This window comes from Notolepis coatsorum (genome assembly GCF_963971535.1).
Source record: "Notolepis coatsorum genome assembly, chromosome: 13".
Lineage (NCBI taxonomy): Eukaryota > Metazoa > Chordata > Actinopteri > Aulopiformes > Paralepididae > Notolepis > Notolepis coatsorum.
The window spans coordinates 125441006-125462575 of record NC_140177.1 but is presented as its reverse complement, the minus strand read 5'-3'; the positions used below and the strand labels follow the sequence as shown (position 1 = coordinate 125462575).

Genomic DNA, 21570 nt, shown 5'->3' with positions numbered 1-21570 from the left:
TGATGATGGATGTATCGAACACATCTTACAGTAGCCTCGTCTGCCCGGCCACTGGGCTACAATACACCAGCCTGGGCTTATTGTTGTTGTCATTGCTGTAAAATAGCCTACACAATTCACTTACCTGTAGTTTTCTTTAGTTATGCTTGTACACTCGGCTTTTCTTCATCAGATGTTTTATCGTAAAAAGACATAAAATATAGTCCAGGAACGAACCAGGAGGATGGCTAACTCTGGCTCCACGGCACCCATTGTGTTGACCAGCCGCAGCATCTGTTCACTCCTGCCGCTCTCTCTCTGCTTTATTCCCAGGAAACAAAAGATAGCCCCCAGTTCACGTTTAGATGTCTGCAAATCCTTCAACGAAGGGCCGGAGAAAATGACAACAAAAAAAAACAGTTGATTTTAAATGATTATGGCCGCGGCGTGTGTTCTACATGGTTTAGTCTCTGAATGATGTGTGAAATGGTGGCAATGCGAAAGCCGACAGCGCGGAGACTCATGAATGAGCTGCGCAGGTGTTGGAGCGACTGTGGCGGAGAGGAGGACGCTGCTGTCATCATCATCATCATCACCCCGATCACTCCTGCTGTCATCATCAACCCGATCACTCACTAACCCTAACCCTAACCCTGCTCACAGAGGCTATTCATGTCCACAACCGCGGACAGTAACGTTTTACTTTACTTGCTTTTTGACACGCAGCACAGCACATGGTCAAGAAATGGGGAAATGTAAAGGCCTACTATACTGCTGTTTATTAGGCTGGATTGGCTTTATGAAATAAGACGAGGTGTTTGCAAAATGACAATGCAATAACATTAAGGATCATGCGAGTATACGAATTGTGGATCTCTGAAAATAAATAGCTTCCTTTTAACGTGCAGATTTAGCCTATTGTGCTATTTATATTTATTTTATTTATGTTACACTGGTGGACTGGTCGGGAATATCTAGGCCCTCTGAAGCCTACTTAAATGGTATTAAATTGGCAAAGTCTATTAGACTAATGAAAAGATGTCCAGATATCGCATGTAACCGATCCGCGTGCCTCAATCATACTGTATGTCATGTTGTTTGTCCCGATGCCATACATGTCATGATGTTTGTTGTGTATGTCATGAATGTCACTATGAATTGAAAATGAGGGACCCTGAATGAATGAATGATGAATGAATGAATGAATGAATGAAAACTTTATTTAACAGATTGCAGAATGGGTACAGTACAGTACAGCTCAATACACACAATTGTTAAGGGGATGCAGACCAGAGAAAGACGTTTGTCTTGTTTACATCAGGGTCCCCCATTTTCAATTCATAGTGACATTTATGACATACACAACATATATGACATCATGACATTTATGGCATAGGGTCATACATGATAACATGACATACAGGTATATACTGTTTTACATCTGTGACATATACGATAAATTGATGTATGAAATTGATGTAAACAAGACAAACGTCTTTCTCTGGTCTGCATCCCCTTAACAATTGTGTGTATTGAGCCATACTGTATTGTACCCATTCTGCAATCTGTTAAATAACGTTTTCATTCATTCATTCATTAATTCACCTACTTAGGTCCGTCCTTGGCCTATTATTTGACTTTGTTGCGCCTAAAGACTAGAGCTGGTATTCACACGCCGGCCTCTAGGTGGCAGTGCAGCCCGTTCACTTATCACGCCACCAATGAAATCACGCGAGACACAAAACATCCTCCTTTTTCAAGATGTCGGTGTACGGGCCAGTGGTGAAGATTCACCCGGTGGTGCTCGCCTCTATCGGCGACTCCTACGAGCGGAGAAATGAAGGGGCAAGTCGTGTGATTGGAACATTGCTGGGTAAATATAGTCCCCCCCTTAGTTTATCTACCGGCCAGAGGGTTACCCGCTGCCAGGAGAGGGTGGCGAGGCTCGGGCTAGCGACGTTAGCTCGTCCACGCATGCTGCCCAGTCATTTCAGTACAATGCTAATGCTAAGCTAATGTTAGCCAGCGAACACTGCGATTGATTGATTGAAAAGTTTATTAACAGATTGCAGAATGGGTACAGTACAGTACAGCTCAATACATACAACTGTTAAGAGGATGCAGACCTGAGAAAGACTTTCGTCTTGTTTCCATCAGGGTCCCCCATTTTCAATACATACATTATTGAGCCGTACTGTATTGTACCCATTCTGCAATCTGTTAAATAAAGTTTTCATTCATTCATTCATCATATGACACACACGACATACAGATACAGTACTGCTACATCTATACATTTATGACATACCAGATTTTCAAATACAGTACTGTTTGTGATACTAAAAAAATCCAGAAAAAGAGTGTATATACATTTGACATAGAAACTGTGCATTGGGGGAGGTGGGGTGGGGCTGTACATTGGAGGTATGGGGGGGGGGGGGGCACTGTACATTGGAATACTGACATACATTTGACATAGAAACTGTACATTGGAGGAGGTTGGGTAGGTGGGGTGGGGCTGTACATTGGAATAATGACAAAGCCATGCTTGGTCTTTATTGTACAACTGGGTTAGGACATTTGTAGGGGCCAGTTTTGAATTGCAGTCTCCCGTTGGTGTTCTTTGAGAGTGTTTTTGAAGGTGGGTAGTGATTCACATTCCTTTACAGCTTTGGGTAGGGCGTTCCACATTGTTGTGGCATAATTGCGAAACGTGTTTAGTCCCTTGTTTGAGCCGAATCTGGGTTTTACATGATTTGTGGAGCTCCCTCTGGTGTTGTGATCGTGGTATTCACTGACCTTTGGGAAGTATTTTGACATGTACATGGGTACCTTGGTTGTGTAGTGTATCTTGTAGACCAGGCCCATTGCAAGTTGCTGTACTCTGTCGTCTACTCTAAGCCATCCTAGGTTGTCAAAGTGGGCAGGGGTGAGGTGGGTTCTAGGAGTAAGGTCAAGCAGTAGTCTGACCAGTTTGTTTTGAGATGTTTGTAATATCAGTACAATACAGTACAGCTCAATACATACAATTGTTAAGGGGATGCAGACCAGAGAAAGACTTTCGTCTTGTTTACATCAGGGTCCCCCATTTTCAATGCATCATAACATGACATACACGACATACAGATAGACAGTACTGCTACATCTATACATGTATGACATACCAGATATACAAATACAGTACTGTTTGTGATACAAAAATAGTCTAAAAAAATATACATTTGACGTATTTGTAACAGCTGGACTAATGTTCCAATTCCAACAGTGTAAACGAGCAGCTGACGTTTCACCATCTGCCCATGTTGCAAAATACATTTAGGTGACATTGGGTTATGAATGATCTATGTAACGTTATTATTAGCGTTATATTGACAGTGCATTTTGATGCGTGCGCTTGTACGATTAAAAACTGGATGCTGAGTTGGCTAATGATGTGACACCTCTCTTCCTCAGGTACCATTGAGAAGCACAATGTTGAGGTTACCAACTGCTTCTCTGTGCCCCACAATGAGTCGGAGGACGAGGTGCGTAGCTTACCACTTAGAAAGTGAAAGTAATCCGAATTGCTATTATTCAGCTAGATTCAACTGTATTGTACAACGAAAATAGGTTTGGCATCTAACCAGAGTTCAAATGTAACTGCAAAGTACAATGACGTACAGGTGATTCAACTGGAGTTTATATATATATATGTATAAATTAGTACTACTGAGTAATAATGCAGTTGTAACATTATTTTATACAGTGATGAAGGTATAAAGAGTCCCTATGGTAGTAAGTCATACTGGCCACTGGCCAGCGTTATAACTTGTAAGAGTAGGTCAGGGATATAGATATAGTATCTACAGGTATGTAACAAGGATTATACAGGTATATACAGATGTGGATAAATATATACAGTAAATGTAAAGATGTATGTATACAGCATTATTTTACATGCGGAGTCATGTGGATTATATGCAGGTATATAACATGGATTTAGAGCATATTAAACAAAAATAGTTTGCTCATGATTTTGGCCCCAGCCAAATTTCCCTTGGGATGAATAACATATTTCTATTCTGTTCTATGTCTTCAATCAGGTTGCTGTTGACATGGAGTTTGCCAAGAACATGTTTGATCTCCACAAGAGGGTGTCGCCCAATGAGGTGATCGTTGGATGGTAAGAAGATGCGTTTATCCTCCCAACAAACAAACGGAGCAAAATAATATTTTCAAAGGGGCGGCTGGGTAGCACAGTGGACTAAGCGCTCGCCTACCACCGCAGACTCTGGGATCGTATCCAGCTGTCAGTGGTACCTCCGGCTTTGGTCAGTCGTCCCTACTAACACAATTGGCAGTGTTAGTGGGTAGGAAGCCGGTGGGGTGTGTGTCCTGGTCGTTGTATACTGCGACTTCTACCCGTCGGTCGGGGCGCCTGTTCAGCAGGGAGGGGATCTGGGGGGAGATATCGTGAACCTCCGTGTGCGTTACGTTCCCCCAGTGAAACTCCTCGCTGTCAGGTGAAAAGAAGCGGCTGGCGACTCCACATGTATCGGAGGAGGCATGTGGTGGCTCTACACCCTCCCCAGGCCGACAGTCGGGCAATGCGCGCAACGACCAGGAAGGGAATTGGTATTGCGACTAAAATTGGGATAAGTGAAAATGTATAATAATATTTTTAGATTAGAGGAGGACATACATTTTGAACTATGTGACATCTTCTCCCAACAGGTATGCCACAGGCTTTGACATCACAGAACATTCAGTGCTGATCCACGAGTACTACAGCCGCGAAGCCACCAACCCCATCCACCTGACTGTGGACACGGCCCTACAGAGTGGCAAGATGAACATTCGTGCTTACGTCAGGTAGGGTTGGCTGAGCCACCTGTCCATCGGGAGTGGGTTAATTGATTCTAGAAGTATTGACACTTCTGATCTTCTTGATCTTGTTCTGAGAATGGATACTCGCGTCAATAAGATCTAAACCAAAACGTTAATTTTAAAGGCACCACTGGGAAGATTTTGACATCAATATATTTATTATATATATATAGTAAACTCAATGTCCATAAGTTGGTAGGATTACTGCAGAAACATGTTGAGACCGATGACAATGAAAGTCATTTGATGAGACTGATTACATTGATATCCTCTGATGTTGTATTGTGGCGACTGAGTCAGATTCTGCAGAAGGCATTACAGCAATAAGGAAGCTGCTATAAAAAAAATAACTTCAGGGCTGTTCACCCTCTTCTCCAGGCCATATTGGGGGGGTGGCAACACAAAAAAAACAGGAAGCGACTGGAAAATGTGGTCATGAGAATTAGGCTTATCGATTGTTTTGGCAATGGTCTCATTTGTTTACTGTGATAATACCAAGGAATTGCAACCAATCTGACTGATATATTTTGTTGAAAAATTCTGCATTAGTAATGAACTTTTGTCTTTGCAAACCATGTGTCATGTGGAAGCCTGTGTGTTTCTATGTTGTGTAGTGAAATGATTGTGATTGCTGTGAATGAATGAAAAACTTTACTTAACAGATTGCAGAATGGGTACAGTACGGTACGGCTCAATACACACAATTGTTAAGGGGATGCAGACCAGAGAAAGACGTTTGTCTTGTTTACATCAGGGTCCCCCATTTTCAATTCATAGTGACATTTATGACATACCGGTACACAACATGCATGACATTTATGACATAGGGACATACATGACATACAGGTATTTAGTACTGTTACATTTGTGACATATACGATATTCAAATATACAGTACTGTTACCCATAGATCCTGACAGAGTATATACATATGATGGGGAGGGGACTGTACATTAGGAGGGGGTGGGTGGGAGAGAAATATACATACGGCGGGGAGAGAATATAATATACATGCGGTGGGGAGGAGACTGTCTATTAGGAGGGGAGGGGGTGGGGGGGTTTGGACATTTACGGTGGCCAGTTTCGAATTGAAGCCTCCCGTAGGTTAGGGCTGGGCGATATGGCCTCTAAATTATATCGTGATATTTTTTGGCCATATCACGATACACGATATATATCGCAATATTTTGACATTTCCTCTAAAGCACTTAAAAATGCTTGATTTAACCATTTTATGCATACAGTCACGCCAATATGATGATTTTTTTTTTATCCACTTTTTCTCCCATTTTTCTATATTTTTTCTCCCATCCCAATTTCGTATCATCCAATTCAACCCTCCCCTGTCACGAACGCTGTTTCTTGCCTCCCACAAGCCGGCTGCAATGTGCACTAAGTCATACATAGCACAAGTCCCCTCCGGTACTTGAGGTAACAGCAGTTGCATCTTTTCACCTGCGCAGCTCGATCTCTCAGTGGTGAGGAGTAACGCGTGGGAGGCTCACGCTGCCCCCGACACTTCCTGATTCTACTGCGCAGGCGCACCGCCACCAACCGACTTGTAGGAGTCGCTTGTTCACAACGTTCGATCCCCACCCTTCAGTTTCCCTCCCCGTAATACGGCCAATGTGTATTACTGCGGACGACCAGCTAAACTGAAAACAATGTGGAGAGCTGGATTCGAACACGCAAATCCTAGCGTCTCCACACTGGTGGCGAGTGCCTTGCCCACTACACCACCTAGCCGCCCACGCCAATATGATGATTATAATAAGTCCCTGCAACATATGTTTGCATTATTAAACCATGAAGATGCTTTAAAAAATAATTAAATGAAAATGTACTAAGAGTATAATACAAAAGATTATTTACATTTAAGACAATTTATATAAAAATAAAATTTGGTGCCTAAGACTTTTGCACAGTACGGTGTTTTCTATCCACTTTAGCCAAACACACACACATATATATATACACACGCTACTGTGAGAAAATAATAATCACACACAAAGGGATAATGGCTTAACTTAATGATTTTAGAATATTTCAGATAATGAAATTATGTTGAAATGTTTATATCATCAACTATCCAGAGAGAGAGAGAGAGAGAGAGAGAGAAAAAAAATATATATGAGAGGACAGTTCTGCGCTAAAGCAAGTCTCATCTCAGCCGCAACGTGACAACATATACTCGATGTTCACGATATAGTAATTTACTACATCTCATGTAGAACAAGCCGCGATACATCGAGTATACTCGATATATCGCCCAGCCCTACCGTAGGTGCTCTTTAAGACAGGCATTAAAGCGTTCCGTCTTGGGACGGATATCCGTCCATTTGATTTGGAGATTCCGTCATTTGATTTGGAGTCGTGACGGATTTTAACCTGAGCCAATCAGAGGCGTCAAATATCCTTTTTTCCCCTACCGCGGCCGCACCAAACAGTCATTTGCGAGCAATCGGCAAATTCTCAGGCAAATGCAACCAACCAGAAGGCGAGATTGTTCTGAGTTTACAGCCCTTTCACCCGCCTCCGCTGTGCTCAGCACCAATGGGAAGCGCCCATTTTGAGACTCTCTAGCGTCTAGCTCTACTCGCGAGTAAACTTGACTCATCAACACCATGCGGCAACTTTTTACGAGACCGTAAGTTCATTTGACTTATTCTAGTCTAAAGAAACATATATATTACTATTGCTATTGATAAATCTAGGTAACGTGAATGCCACAAAACGAATGCCTTTTGTTAATCAGAACGTTATTTACGCGACAAGCAGTGTGTTGTTGTCGTTGTTGTTGTTGTTGGTGGTGTTTCGTGTGTGTGCTTGCGCCGCTCGCTTTCTGATAAATGTATGAATGTTGATAAATCTAGATAACGTTAATGCCACAAAACGAATGACTTTGTTAATCAGAACGTTATTTGCGGTATCAATTGTTTTTAAGCTCAATAAACGTCTTTCTCCCATTTGTCCGGGAGATCTCTGGGTAACAGTACTGTATATTTGCATATCATATATGTCACAAATGTAACATTACTATATACCTGTATGTCATGTATGTCACTATGAATTGAAAACGGGGGACCCTGATGTAAACAAGACGAACGTCTTTCTCTGGTCTGCATCCCCTTAACAATTGTGTGTATTGAGCTGTACTGTATTGTACCCATTCTGCAATCTGTTAAATATTGATTGATTGTTATTAACAGATTGCAGAATGGGTACAGTACAGCTCAATACACACAATTGTTAAGGGGATGCAGACCAGAGAAAGACTTTCGTCTTGTTTACATCAGGGTCCCCCATTTTCAGTTCATCATAACATATATGACACACATGACATACAGATAGACAATACTGCTACATCTATACATTTATGACATACCAGATTTACAAATACAGTAGCCTATTGTTTGTTTGTGATACAAAAATAGTCTAAAAAGAGTATATACATTTGACGAAGAAACTGTACATTGGAGGTGGTTGGGTGGGATGGGGGGGGGGGTTGTAACTATACATTGGATTATCGACAAAACCTTACTTGGTCCCAAGAAGAGGGTCTCGTGTATTAAATAAAGTTTTCATTCATTCATTCACTCTGGATCTTGTAAATCCAGTAGCAATACACACAATTGTTAAGGGGATGTAGACCAGAGAAAGGCGTTTGTCTTGTTTACATCATCAGGGTCCCCCATTTTCAATTCATAGTGACATTTATGACATACACAACATACACATGACATCATGACATTTATGACATAGGGACATACATGCCTTACAGGTATATAGTAATAGTACTGTTACATTTGTCACATATATACGATATGCAAATATACAGTACTGTTACCCAGAGATCCTAACAGTAAATATATACATATGATGAGGAGGAGACTGTACATTAGGAGGGGGTGAGTGAGTGGGTGGTAAATAAATATATACAAACGGTGGGGAGGAGACTGTCCATTGTTGTTGTGGCATAATTGCGAAACGTGTTTAGTCCCTTGTTTGTATGATAACAAGCCATTTAGTTCATGGTTCAAAGTGGGGAGGGGTGCTAGCTCGCCATCAATCAGAAGCTAGCCACAAGACTTGCATTCACGCTCTCCAGCACACAACAGTAGGGTCTCTATAGTCACAGTCAGGACAGTAGGCTCGCTCTACAAGTAGGCTCCCTTAAAACGCTAACGCTATTAAAAAAAAAATACAGTAGAGGTTAAAATAAGAATATGACTTGGCCAGAAAAAAAGTTCAGTCAGGAGATTTTTTTTTGCTTTAATCCCTGTCTTTAAGAGCGGTTTTGAATGTGGGTAGGGATTCACATTCCTTTACAGCAGGGCTATTCAACTGGCGGCCCGCGGGCCAGATCCGGCCCGCGGGATGATTCTGACCGGCCCGCCAAAGATTACATGATAATAAAAAAAAATTAAAAAAAATATTTTTTTTACTTTTTTCTTTTCATGTCAACGTTAACACGCACAATTTAGCCAAAAGTCACTCAATTAATGACAGATTTCATTGATAAATTGAGGGAAAACTTTGCAAGTCGATTTGATGAATTTGACATGCCCAGAGAATTGATGCATTTTGTGAGCAACCCATTTGCCAATGTAGCTGCTATTTCCACAAAAGGACAAGAGTTCCTTGCATCACTTCACATTGATGAAGGTCTCCTGCAACTTGAAATAATTGACATGCAAGCATCATCTGCTCTGAAGCAGGCACTTGAGAATGAATCCACCACAACATTTTGGATAAAGTGTATTCATGTCAAGACATTCCCCAAAATAAAAACGCTGGCAATATCTGTGCTAACAATGTTTGGCTCAACATACACCTGTGAATCCAGTTTCTCTCACATGAATGCCATTAAAACAAGCAACCGTGCCCCTTGACAAATGAGCATTTGCATCACTGTTTGCGGGTAGCCCTCACTTCCTATGAACCCTCTTTCTCTGCCATTGCCCAGTCAAATAAGTGCAATCGCTCTCATTAGATGTGTGTATGCAGGGGCGTAGCTGGGGGGGGGGGGGGTAGCTTAGGATGATTCCAATGGCTGGGGGGGGGCCCAACTTTTTTTTTTTTTTTTTTTTTATATAAACTAGACATCACTCACGTGTATTATTGATGCTCTCATTGATACTATGTTTGTTTCTGAAGTGTGTGTGTGTGTGTGTGTATAGAGAGAGAGGGGGGGCTTTGGTAGACTATTGCATTGGTCCATTCATTGAAGATGAACGCAATGCGACATCCTTTACTAGGCTCACCCACCAACAGTGCAGGTGCTGAACTGCTGATACGAATGTATAGGTAAAAACCATATTATGCGTTTTCATCAATAAAAAAATGGCCAAACAAAATTCCGCTCGCGCGCTTACGCACGCTCGCATTCACTGGGGGCCTACAAATAAATTCTTTCATGGGGCCCAGAATCTGGAGCTACACCCCTGTGTGTATGTAGGCTAGGCCTGTCTGCCCCCCACCCCCCTGAAGTTTGAGAGTTAAGAGTGGACAATAAGTGCTAATAAGATGCTGTGATTTGCTGTTGTTGCACAGACATGAAGCACTTTTTCATAAGCTCAGCTGCACTATAAATGTGTTTTTTTGTTCAAGTGTTGATGTTAGAATGTTCAGATGCACATCATGCACTTTTTTGTTTTTTATTTTATTTTTATATTGAAATGTTGAAGAGGAGATGTTGCAGTTGTTGCACAGTCATAAATGAAGCACTTTCTGCAGGAGATGTTGCAGATGTGGCACATAAATGAAGCACTTTTTTTTTAAAAGTATACTACTTTTGCAATGTAGTTAAATAAAAGTTGTGAAAATGTGGTTGCGTGTTGTGTCAAGTGTACATATATTCATAGCACAGGGAGGCGCCGTGGCAGTCCGGCCCCTGGCCCCTTGGGTTTCTGACAATGTGGCCCCCTGAACAATTTAGTTGAATAGCCCTGCTTTACAGCTTTGGGTAGGGCGTTCCACATTGATGTGGCATAATTGCGAAACGTGTTTAGTCCCTTGTTTGAGCCGAATCTGGGTTTAACATGATTTGTTGAGCTTCCTCTGGTGTCGTGGTATTCACTGACCTTTGGGAAGTATTTTGACATGTACAGGGCTCTACGCTAACGTTTTTCCCAAGGAGCACATGTGCTCCTAAATGTTTTAAGAAATTTAGGAGCACCCAAAAATATTTAGGAGCACAGTGAAAATATTTCAAGTAACGGAGTTTATTTATTTTTGAAAAAATAAATGTATATTTGTACTGTGCGTGCATGTGTGTAAATTAGCTCTTGCTACAACCCTGCATGTTTACATTTTGTATTTTGTACTTTGTAACATGTGCTGTCCCTATCAAATCAAACTACTGCTACAAAAGTAACAGTCACTTAACTTTAGCTTTCAAGTCAAGAGTTTTAATTGTCACGGCATACAGGTATACAATGAAATGCGGCTGGTCTTGCCCGCGACGATGTGCAATACAGTGGTACAACATATAATAGAATCCAATAAAAATACAGTGGTACAACATATAATAGAATCCAATAAAAAAACAACAGTGCAATAAACAGGTACATGGTGTGCCATCTCGGTATCTGTACATAGTATTTACAGAGCATATAGGACATGCTAGGTAGCTTTAGTAGTGCAATACACTGTTCCTAGGGCTGGGCGATATGACGATATTATATAAATATCGGGTACAGTTCATTAACGATACACTTTTTAAACGTATCGTGGATATCGTGATGTTTTGCCCAAGAGGCTTGTGTCGCGTCAATCTGGTCCACACGTTGACACTTTTGAACAGCGCCGCCCCACACACACACTACTGCATCAAAAGTGACTACTTATGATAACAAAGGCATTCGTTTTGTGGCATTAACGTTATAATAATAATAATGCAGGACCTGTTCAGAGGTCTCTATATAGTTACACTTTCAATAACATCAGCGTATTTACATAGTGCCGACCGAGGTCGACCTAGATATAGCAAGCTCGTTCATATCTCAGCCCGTGCTGACTCAGTTGTGCCCATTCTGCGGTCTGTTAATAACGTTTTCAATCAGACAGATGTATGGAAAGGCTTTTATTATAACATCCGTTGAAGTAAAATCATTATGCCTCCAGTCGTTTAGTCCTTCTGCGGAGCTAAAAGCTAAACGTCGGCCGCGGCGAGCTGCCATTGTTATTGTCATTGAGCTCTCCAATGGCGGAAGTAAAAAATAAATACGCGCTTTCCGATTGGTGCTAAGAACAGCAGGGCGGGTGCAAGCGATGTGACGTAATTGGCAGACGCGACTGTCAATCAAAATGATTCTGTTTGCCGACTGAATGAATGAGAACGTTATTAAAAGATTGCAGCATGGGTACAAATAATACAGTACAGCTCAATACAACAACAGTCAACAGCGGACTGGAGGATGCAGACCAGAGAAAGACTTTCGTCTTGTTTACATCAGGGTCCCCCATTTTCAATTCATCATATTTCATATCTAAATCATATAATATCTCATTGCTAAATATATGCAATATATAATCTAATAATCCAATAATCTAAATCTAATATATAATATAAAAATGCTAAATGCATGGGTATTTTATTTTGTCTTTAATGTTAGCTTGCAAACTCAAATACTGTCTTGGTAAGCCTCATAATGAATTTTGGGGAAAAAAAGAAAAACATCGTGATGCGTATCGTGTATCGCCGAAAGGTCAGAAAATATCGTGATATCATATTTAGGCCATATCGCCCAGCCCTAACTGTTCCTGATGTTATACTAATTTAAGTGGCCTTTCCTCTGGCCATAAGTGTGCGTGTGTGCGGCATGAGTGTTAAAGTGGCTGCTAGTGTGTGAGCGTGCTCAGCGTGCGTGTCGTGTATGTGCTAGTGTGTGCTTGTATGTGGATAGTTCAGTTTCTGTGTCTCTCAATGTTCATTGTTCAAGGCTCTGATGGCCTGGGGGAAGAAGCTTAGCCTAAGCCTCTCCGTCCTAGTAGCTGGTGTTCGCAGGCGTCTGCCTGACCGCAGCAGCATGAACAGGGTGTTGTTGGGGTGGTGAGGGTCTTTCATTATCCTGCAGGCTCTGGATTTGCACCTCTTGTTGTATAGAGCCTGCAGGGGAGGTAGCGCAATACCCGTGGTACGCTCGGCTGAGCGCACCACTCTCTGTAGGGCCTTCTTGTCCTGTGCCGTGCTGTTCCCATACCAGGCAGTGATGTTTCCGGTCAAGATGCTCTCTACAGCTCCTGAGTAGAAGGACTGGAGTATCTTCCCAGATACTCTGAACTTCCTTAACTGTCTCAGGTGGTAGAGGCGCTGCTTCGCTTTCTTTACTACTGTGTCTATGTGTGTTGACCATGTCAGATCCTCTGAGATGTGGACCCCCAGGTACTTGAAGCTGCTCACCCTGTCCACGGTAGCCCCGTTAATCATCAGTGGTGTGTGTGTCTCCTGTAAGGCTGAGCCCAAACCCTGTTTTTAGGGTTCGAACGTTCCCCAGGGTTTATCGAACGAACGTTCGAACGTTCGTTTTTTTAATTATTTTTATAATTTTTTTTTTAATTTTTTTTATATTTTTTTTTAAATTTTTTTTAATAATAATTTTTTTTTTTTATTGTATTATTATAGATCCTACGGAGGGCGGCATTGCATAGTCTATTGGTGAAAAACATGTTGTTTACAGTGGTGGCTGTTCATGTAAACATGTAATTAAACAAAGCACTCAGAAGAAAATAAACAAGCTACTGAATCAAAGTATGATAAACAATAGCCCTTGCAGTCACGTAAGGGGCTAGATAAACAAATGCATTAGTTTTGTGGCATTAACCGAACGTTATATAGTTAGTGTTACACGTTCAATAACAGGTATTCACTCTTGGTCGACGGGGAGGGGAGCCGGGAGGAGAGGCGCACGCCTCGGCTCAACAGACCCGTCTACCTCGGAACGGCCGGGCTGACAGTGGACGGGTCTGTCCACCGTGCGCCTGCTGTTGTTTCCAACGCAACCACCTCCCGCCATGAAGCTCGCGCTCCGTGGCCGAAAAAGGATGGTATTCATTAATGATCCTTCTGCAGGTTCACCTACGGAAACCTTGTTACCGATTACTTCCTCGGCGGGGAGCTAACCGGTAGCTACGGTAAGTCTGTTGAGGCTTGCCGATTGGTGGTAACAGCAGAGGCGGGTGCAAGCGGTGTGACGTAATTGGCAGAATCGCCTGTTAATCAAAATAGAGCTCTGGTTGAGAAATAGTATCCCGCTGCAGCCCGGCAGACCATACTGGTTGAGCCGAGCGCCTCGCATTCACATCACCTCAACTAGGGATGTCCCGATCGCCTTTTTTTGCTTCCGATCCGATCCCGAGCATGTGATTTTAAATATCTATCGATCCGATCGTTTCCGATCCGATCTTTCACATTAGTAATCAATTTTGACGCATTTGTCAGAAACTGGTGGAGCGAGACAAGCCCATCTGTTGCCTATATCCGGGGCGCGAGCGCGGAGGCGTTTGTTATTACATTCACCCTGAGAAATGTGCTTCTGCTTCATATGAGAAATATTAAAAGTTTCAATATATGTTTGCACATTAGTATACATTCAGTGTTTGACTTATGTAATGGTCCATTCTGGTCTGAAACGCCGACGATCATCCTCAGTCACGTAACGTTATCCTCCAAAAGTTAGTCTGAAAACTTCGCCTCCAGCCGGCTGTCCTCCTTGCAAACATTGCAACTGGCTTGACTTTCTATTTTTAAATGCTTAGTTCCAAACCTCTGACATTAAGTCTAGCTGCTCAAGTCAGTGGATATTAACCGTGTTTCGGGAGCGACGTGTTGTTGTTGTTGTGGTCGAGCCGCGTGTAGCGTGTAGCGTCTAAATTAAAGGGGTGTTTGTTGCAACGGTGAAAATTAAAGGGGAATGTGTTTGTTGTGGAAAATTATTCTGCTCTGTGTGACAATAAATACATTAATGATGATATATTATATGTAATTTAAAACCAAAACTAAGGCCTCCGTATGAGTTTAAGACGTGGACATGGTCATGTTTGTTGAATAAAAATTCTTTTTTTGACTGCCGATTTTTATTATTATTTTTTCCCGATCCCCGATACTCTGAAAAGCACGTGATCGACGCCGATTCCGATCACGTGATCGGATCGGGACATCCCTAACCTCAACCCCGTGCGCATCCTTTATTTTTTTTTCACCGAACGTTCGAACCTATTAATTAAAGTCCGAATGTCAGCGTAACGAACGAACGTTCGAACATTCGGGCTCAGCCTTAGTCTCCTGCTGTCCTCTCCTATAATCCACGATCAGCTCTTTGGTTTTACCAATGTTCAGGAGCAGGCTGTTGTCCTGGCACCAACGTTCCAGTACCTCAACCTCCTCTCGGTAGGCCTTCTCGTCTTTGTCCGAGATCAGCCCCACCACCACTGTGTCGTCTGCGAACTTCACTATGGAGTTGGAGCTGAACTTGGCCACACAATCGTGTGTGTAGAGTGAGTACAGCAGGGGGCTTAGAACACAGCCCTGGGGGGACCCGATGCTCAGGGTGATGGTGTTGGAGGTCTGACCCCCCACCCTGACCGCCTGGGGTCTTTCACTCAGAAAGTCCAGTACCCAGGCGCTCAGGGCGGAGCTCAGACCCAGCTCGATCAGCTTGTCCACCAGTCTGGTGGGGACTATGGTGTTGAACGCTGAGCTGTAGTCAATGAACAACAGTCTCACATAGCCCCCCTTCTGACGGTCAAGGTGGGAGAGAGTGCTGTGCAGTACCTGGGAGACCGCGTCGTCAGTGGACCTGTTTGTCCTGTATGCAAATTGCATAGGGTCCATATCACTGGGGAGAGAGGCACAAATGTGGTCCTTGACCAGCCTCTCGAAACATTTCATGACCACAGAGGTGAGTGCCACCGGTCTGTAGTCATTTGGACATGTTGGGGAGGGTTTCTTCGGTACAGGGATGATGGTAGACATCTTGAAGCAGGCAGGGACTACTGACTCCGCCAGGGATTGATTAAATATGGCGGTGAACACCGGGGCAAGCTGGTTTGCACAGGACTTAAGTATGCGTCCTGTTATACCATCTGGGCCAGCAGCCTTCCTGGTGTTCACCTGCATAAATGCTCTTCTCACACTGTGTTCCGACAACGAGAGAGCGCCCCCGCCCCCCCGCGGTTGCCCCCCCCCCCCCCCTCCACAACAGCCGGTGTGCCAGTGACATCACTAGCCAGAGGGCTAGCGGCGACACTGTCTACACCGAACCGAGCGTAGAAGGAGTTTAGTTTGTCCGCAAGAGAGGCGTCGTCGCTCCCCATTGAGGGGGCGCTGACTTTGTAGTCTGTTATTGTCTTCAGTCCCCTCCACAAGCCTCTTGTGTCGTTTTGTGCCATTTGTGTCTCCAGTTTCTCAGCATATGTCCTCTTAGCAAGTTTAACAGCCTTGCGCAGAGTGTAGACTGAAGCCTTGTACTCTTCCATATTTCCTGACTCTCTGCCCAGGTTATAAACCGTGGTGTGTGAGTTCAGGGCTGCTCTTATAGTGCTGTCCACCCAAGGCTTCTGGTTTGGGAAAACCCGCGCCTTCTTTGTGAGGACAATACCGTCTGCCACTGTTGTTATGTAACTCACAACGGTATCAGCGTACTCGCTGACGTCACTGGCGCTTCCTTTAAACACGTCCCAGTCTGTGTCCTCGAACGCATCACGGAGCGCGGCCTCTGATTCGTCAGACCACTTTTTTGTCTCACGTGACACGACGACGTCACGCGATCTTTGTTTGTATGCAGGAATTAAAAAAATGGAGTCGTGATCGCTCGCGCTTGCAGCGCCCATCAGTGGCGGAGCCGCTACAGCCTTTTAGCCGGCTTTGAACGGGGTGTAACAGTGGTCGAGTGTGTTTCCCCCTCTTGTGGAGCAGGCGATGTGCTGAAAAAAGGTCGGCATCACTTTTTTCAGATTTGCCTGGTTGAAGTCACCAGTCACTATCGTCGCGGCTTCCGGGTGCTTGATTTGTTGTTTGTTGAGGTGGTCGTGTAATTCCACCAGCGCTTTGCCAGTATTTGCCTGTGGGTGGATATACACGACGGATATAATGACCGCGGTAAACTCACGGGGTAGGTGGTACGGGCGACACAGGATTTGGAGATGTTCCATATCTGGGGAGCATGAACTTGAGAGGACATGTACTTCCTTGGGATTAACCCAGAGATTGTTCGTGAGGATGCAGACCCCACCTCCGATGCTCTTCCCAGAGGCTGCCGTGCGATCTGCTCTCAGGACGGTGAAATTGTCCGATGGAGAGACTCTGTTGTCCGGCGTCGCTGGCTTGAGCCATGTCTCCGTGAAACGCATGACGTTAACGTCTCTCCTCCCGTTGGAATCGGACCCTCGCTCAAGTCTCAAGCTTTTGCCCCTTTTATGCATACAATGCCTATGTTTTGGCTGTGTTGCTCTTCTAGAAAATAATCCTTTCAGGGTTGCCTATTGAAATACTGTACACCTCCAGTACAGAAACATTGTTTATGAGTTTGCGTGTCAGGTAGACCATTGATTGACAGTCGAGTCTGCCAATTATGTCACACCGCTTGCACTCCGGCCGTCCGGTGCTGCAGCTGGACCCTATTGCCCATCTCTGCTGTTGATAACGCTAGCCAAGTTAGCTGTACACACATACACAGTGGGCCAGTTACTTTGGTGTAGGGGTGTAACAATGCATCGATCCTAAGGGGAAAATTCAACTGCATCGATTTGAAAATGTTTGAATCGATTATCGCAATTTTAATGTGTACACAGTGTTATGTTGTTATCATGTCCGTTACAGCCAACACACCGACATACGCTACTGCATCAACGTTATGATTAACAAAGCAAGGCATTCGTTTAGTTGCATTAACGTTATATTACTATTGCTATAGCTAAATCTAGGTGTTCTAAAATCTATTGCTATTGGTAAGACTATAATAAGTTGGTCTCAGAAAACGCTCGCATATCGCAATCGGAGCCCTGATCGCAATGACCGACTTGCAGGAAGTAAACAAGCCAAATGAGAGCTTCCGATTGGTAATTTGCTTTATTTCCCATGAAACCAGTCACGTCACTCAACTGTGATTGGACCGTTGGCTTGAGTGCAATGTGGGACTTGTAGTTTTTTAACGATTCTCAGCGGAGAAATAAAAAGAACGAATGAGGCTGTAATCTGCACTTGCACGCCGTGCGAGTAATTGATTTTTCAGGTTCGCACACATATTTTTAGGGGCATATGCGAGCAATATGGTCGCACTGTAGAGCCCTGATGTACATGGGTACCTTAGTCGTATAGTGTATCTTGTAGACCAGGCCCATTGCAAGTTGCTGTACTCTGTCGTCTACTCTAAGCCATCCTAGGTTGTCAAAGTGGGCAGGGGTGAGGTGGGTTCTAGGGGTAAGGTCAAGTAGAAATCTGACCAGTTTGTTTTGTGATGTTTGTAATCTTGTTTTTAGCGCCTTTGAGGTGCTTTGGTACCATGAGGTGCAATAACACTGTCGCCTCACAGCTAGAAGGTCCTGGGTTCGAATCCCACTTGGGGACCAGGTTGCCAGGTACCCAGGTGGGGTATCTCCCGGGCCTTTCTGTGTGGAGTCTGCATGTTCTCCCTGTGCTCTCAAGGGTTTCCCCTCCCAATAAGATAAACCCAATGGAAAAACATGCACAACAGATCGCTAACGCTGTTGCGTCCCTGACGAAGATGGACAGGAGCACTTGGATTGGTCCTCGGGCTCTGCCCCACGCTGCAGCCCTTGGGTTGGGGGGAAGGATGACGGGATGGGAGGTGCAGAGAACATTTCATCAGCGACTCAGTGCATGCGTGTTCCTGTGGGTCGCCCACCATGTGTGTGTTCCTGTGGGTCGCCCACCATGTGTGTGTTCCTGTGGGTCGCCCACCATGCGTGTGTTCCTGTGGGTCGCCCACCATGTGTGTGTTCCTGTGGGTCGCCCACCATGTGTGTGTTCCTGTGGGTCGCCCACCATGCGTGTGTTCCTGTGGGTCGCCCACCATGCGTGTGTTCCTGTGGGTCGCCCACCATGTGTGTGTTCCTGTGGGTCGCCCACCATGTGTGTGTTCCTGTGGGTCGCCCACCATGTGTGTGTTCCTGTGGGTCGCCCACCATGCGTGTGTTCCTGTGGGTCGCCCACCATGTGTGTGTTCCTGTGGGTCGCCCACCATGTGTGTGTTCCTGTGGGTCGCCCACCATGTGTGTGTTAAATCTGCATGACGAATAAAGACTTCTTCTTCTACGTGTCTCCCTTCCCCACAGCGCTCAGATGGGCGTGCCAGGAAAGACTGTGGGTGTAATGTTCACTCCCCTGAGTGTCAAGTACATCTACTATGACACCGAGAGGATAGGCGGTAAGGAGCCAACGTGCACCTATACACGCTCGTCTTTTCAGTTACACATAAGTGCTTCAACATAATTAACTTTGAGCCAGGTCATCTTTTTGTTTTGTTCAATTGAATTCTATTTAGAGTAAGTTCAGTAAATTAATGATGTTTCCAGAGTCTGAGTAATCGTGATTATAACTTGCCATAATCAAGCAGCCCTAAATGCTTCTTCAATCAGAAATTCACGATAAAGCATTTCTCAATCAAATGCATGTCGATCTCAGAATATGAACACATTGTAGCCCACTGTTATAGCCAATTTAATACAACACATATCATATATATGTATGTGATGTAGAAATTACTATGATCATTCTTTGTTGGAAATGTAATTAAACTACATGAAACTAAACGGAAGTCACCGGAAACATTTCCCCCGTCACAACGTGGCCCTCTGCCTGTGTTTCAGTGGACCTTCTCCAGAGCACGCGCCTGGCCCCGAGCCGCGCCAAGGGCCTGACCACGGACCTGGCGCAGGTGGGAGGCTCTGCTGCCAGAGTGCAGGAGATGCTGGCCACCGTGCTGGCATACATCGAGGACGTGCTGGTCAGTAGGTTGAGGATGATGCTCCCGTGTATGAATGACTAAGTATTTGAGTAAAAAATACTTAGTTACTTTGAAGGAACGTGTCGGAGCTCATGTGTGGGGAGGCTTGGTAGATGAGAGCAGTGGTCAAGTATTTTTTACTCTATTGCTGTACTTAAGTACAATTTAGAACTACTTGTACTTTACATGCATATTTTCATTTTAGGGGACTTTATACTTTTACTCCACTACATTTCAAAGGAGATATTGTACTTTTTACTCCACTACTTAAGTAAATGAAATGTGTACTTCTTCCACCACTGGATAATAAAAACATTTTTGTCCTTTCCTCATTTACACTGATAGTTCAGATTTTTGGAACCCTAGCCATACTTGCCAATGATGATGTTGATCCGGTAGTCCTTTCTCTGCACAATCCGTCCTGTTCCTTGTACTAGCTCTGGCTAGTTAGCCACAATCTGTGCTGTTCCTTGTACTAGCTCTGGCTAGTTAGCCACAATCTGTGCTGTTCCTTGTACTAGCTCTGGCTAGTTAGCCACAATCTGTGCTGGTCCTTGTACTAGCTCTGTCTAGTTAGCCACAATCTGTGCTGGTCCTTGTACTAGCTCTGGCTAGTTAGCCACAATCTGTGCTGTTCCTTGTACTAGCTCTGTCTAGTTAGCCACAATCTGTGCTGTTCCTTGTACTAGCTCTGTCTAGTTAGCCACAATCTGTGCTGTTCCTTGTACTAGCTCTGGCTAGTTAGCCACAATCTGTGCTGTTCCTTGTACTAGCTCTGGCTAGTTAGCCACAATCTGTGCTGTTCCTTGTACTAGCTCTGGCTAGTTAGCCACAATCTGTGCTGGTCCTTGTACTAGTCACAAACTAATGCAAGGTCAATGGGATCAAGCTCCTGTCTTTAAAAGCCGACTGAAGCTAACTGAAATCTGTTTTGTGTGCACTGTAGTGTGGAGTAAATTTCAGTTCACTTTAGTCCGCTTTTACCAAACTAGTATTAGCCAAGCTAGTGCGAGGTACAGCATGGACTGTACCGACACCAATCTGCAACATCGTTGAGGAGTAAGAACAGGGCTATGGTGGTAAAAAAAAAAATGAACTATGCCTTTTAACCCTTTCACTACCACACCACAGGTTAACCTTCTGTAGTGTGAAAGTGTTAGCTGTCTGTAGTGCAGTAGTGAAAGGGTTAACCTGTATTGTGGCAGTGAAAGGGTTAAGTTAGTTGTGGCCTGTCTTTCTCAGTCTGGCAAAGTGACGGCAGATAACGGCGTCGGACGCTTCCTGATGGACCTGATCAACAAGGTGCCCACCATCTCAGCCGAGGACTTTGAGACCATGCTCAATTCCAACATCAATGTAGGTGTCGCCAAACTGTTGGAAACCTGAAACTTTTATATGAATTTATAGAATAAGAAGTTGAGATTTACGATACTTGCTTATACCAGTGTATCCTGCTTGCTTCTCCGTCCTTTTATCGTCGTTCACTGTAGCGTTTTGCACATTAGCTCACTCTGCCTTGATCAAAAGCCTTTTCAAAGACTGATTCCTGTTTATTGTTTTGTTTTTCTGTTGCAGGACCTGTTGATGGTGACTTATCTGTCCAACCTCACCCAAGCACAGATCGCCCTCAACGAGAAGCTGGTGCTGCTCTGAGCACTAAATGAGTTAGCATTTTCTTTGAAGTGATTGATATTTAATTTTTGTACACCTTTTCTTTTTTTTGGCTGAGAAATAAAGGTGTCAAACAGTCACTTATTGG

The 21570-nt window shown here is 44.0% G+C and overlaps 1 protein-coding gene across 1 annotated transcript; it reads left to right on the top strand.

Moving 5' to 3' along the window:
• Positions 1–1724: 1724 nt before the first annotated feature.
• Positions 1725–21562, top strand: eif3f (eukaryotic translation initiation factor 3, subunit F). Its single transcript, XM_084326994.1, has 8 exons — positions 1725–1852; positions 3433–3503; positions 4062–4141; positions 4693–4830; positions 19141–19232; positions 19675–19811; positions 21054–21167; positions 21387–21562. The coding sequence occupies exons 1-8, from the start codon at positions 1741–1743 to the stop codon at positions 21462–21464; spliced, it is 822 nt and encodes a 273-aa protein (XP_084183120.1). The 5' UTR covers positions 1725–1740; the 3' UTR covers positions 21465–21562.
• Positions 21563–21570: the final 8 nt, after the last annotated feature.

Coding starts and splice junctions, on each gene's coding strand:
- eif3f (XM_084326994.1), top strand. CDS start 1,741: ATGTCGGTGTACGGGCCAGTGGTGAAGATTCACCCGGTGGTGCTCGCC. Junction 1,853..3,432: donor TGTGATTGGAACATTGCTGG/GTAAATATAGTC, acceptor TCTCTTCCTCAG/GTACCATTGAGAAGCACAAT. Junction 21,168..21,386: donor TGCTCAATTCCAACATCAAT/GTAGGTGTCGCC, acceptor TTTCTGTTGCAG/GACCTGTTGATGGTGACTTA.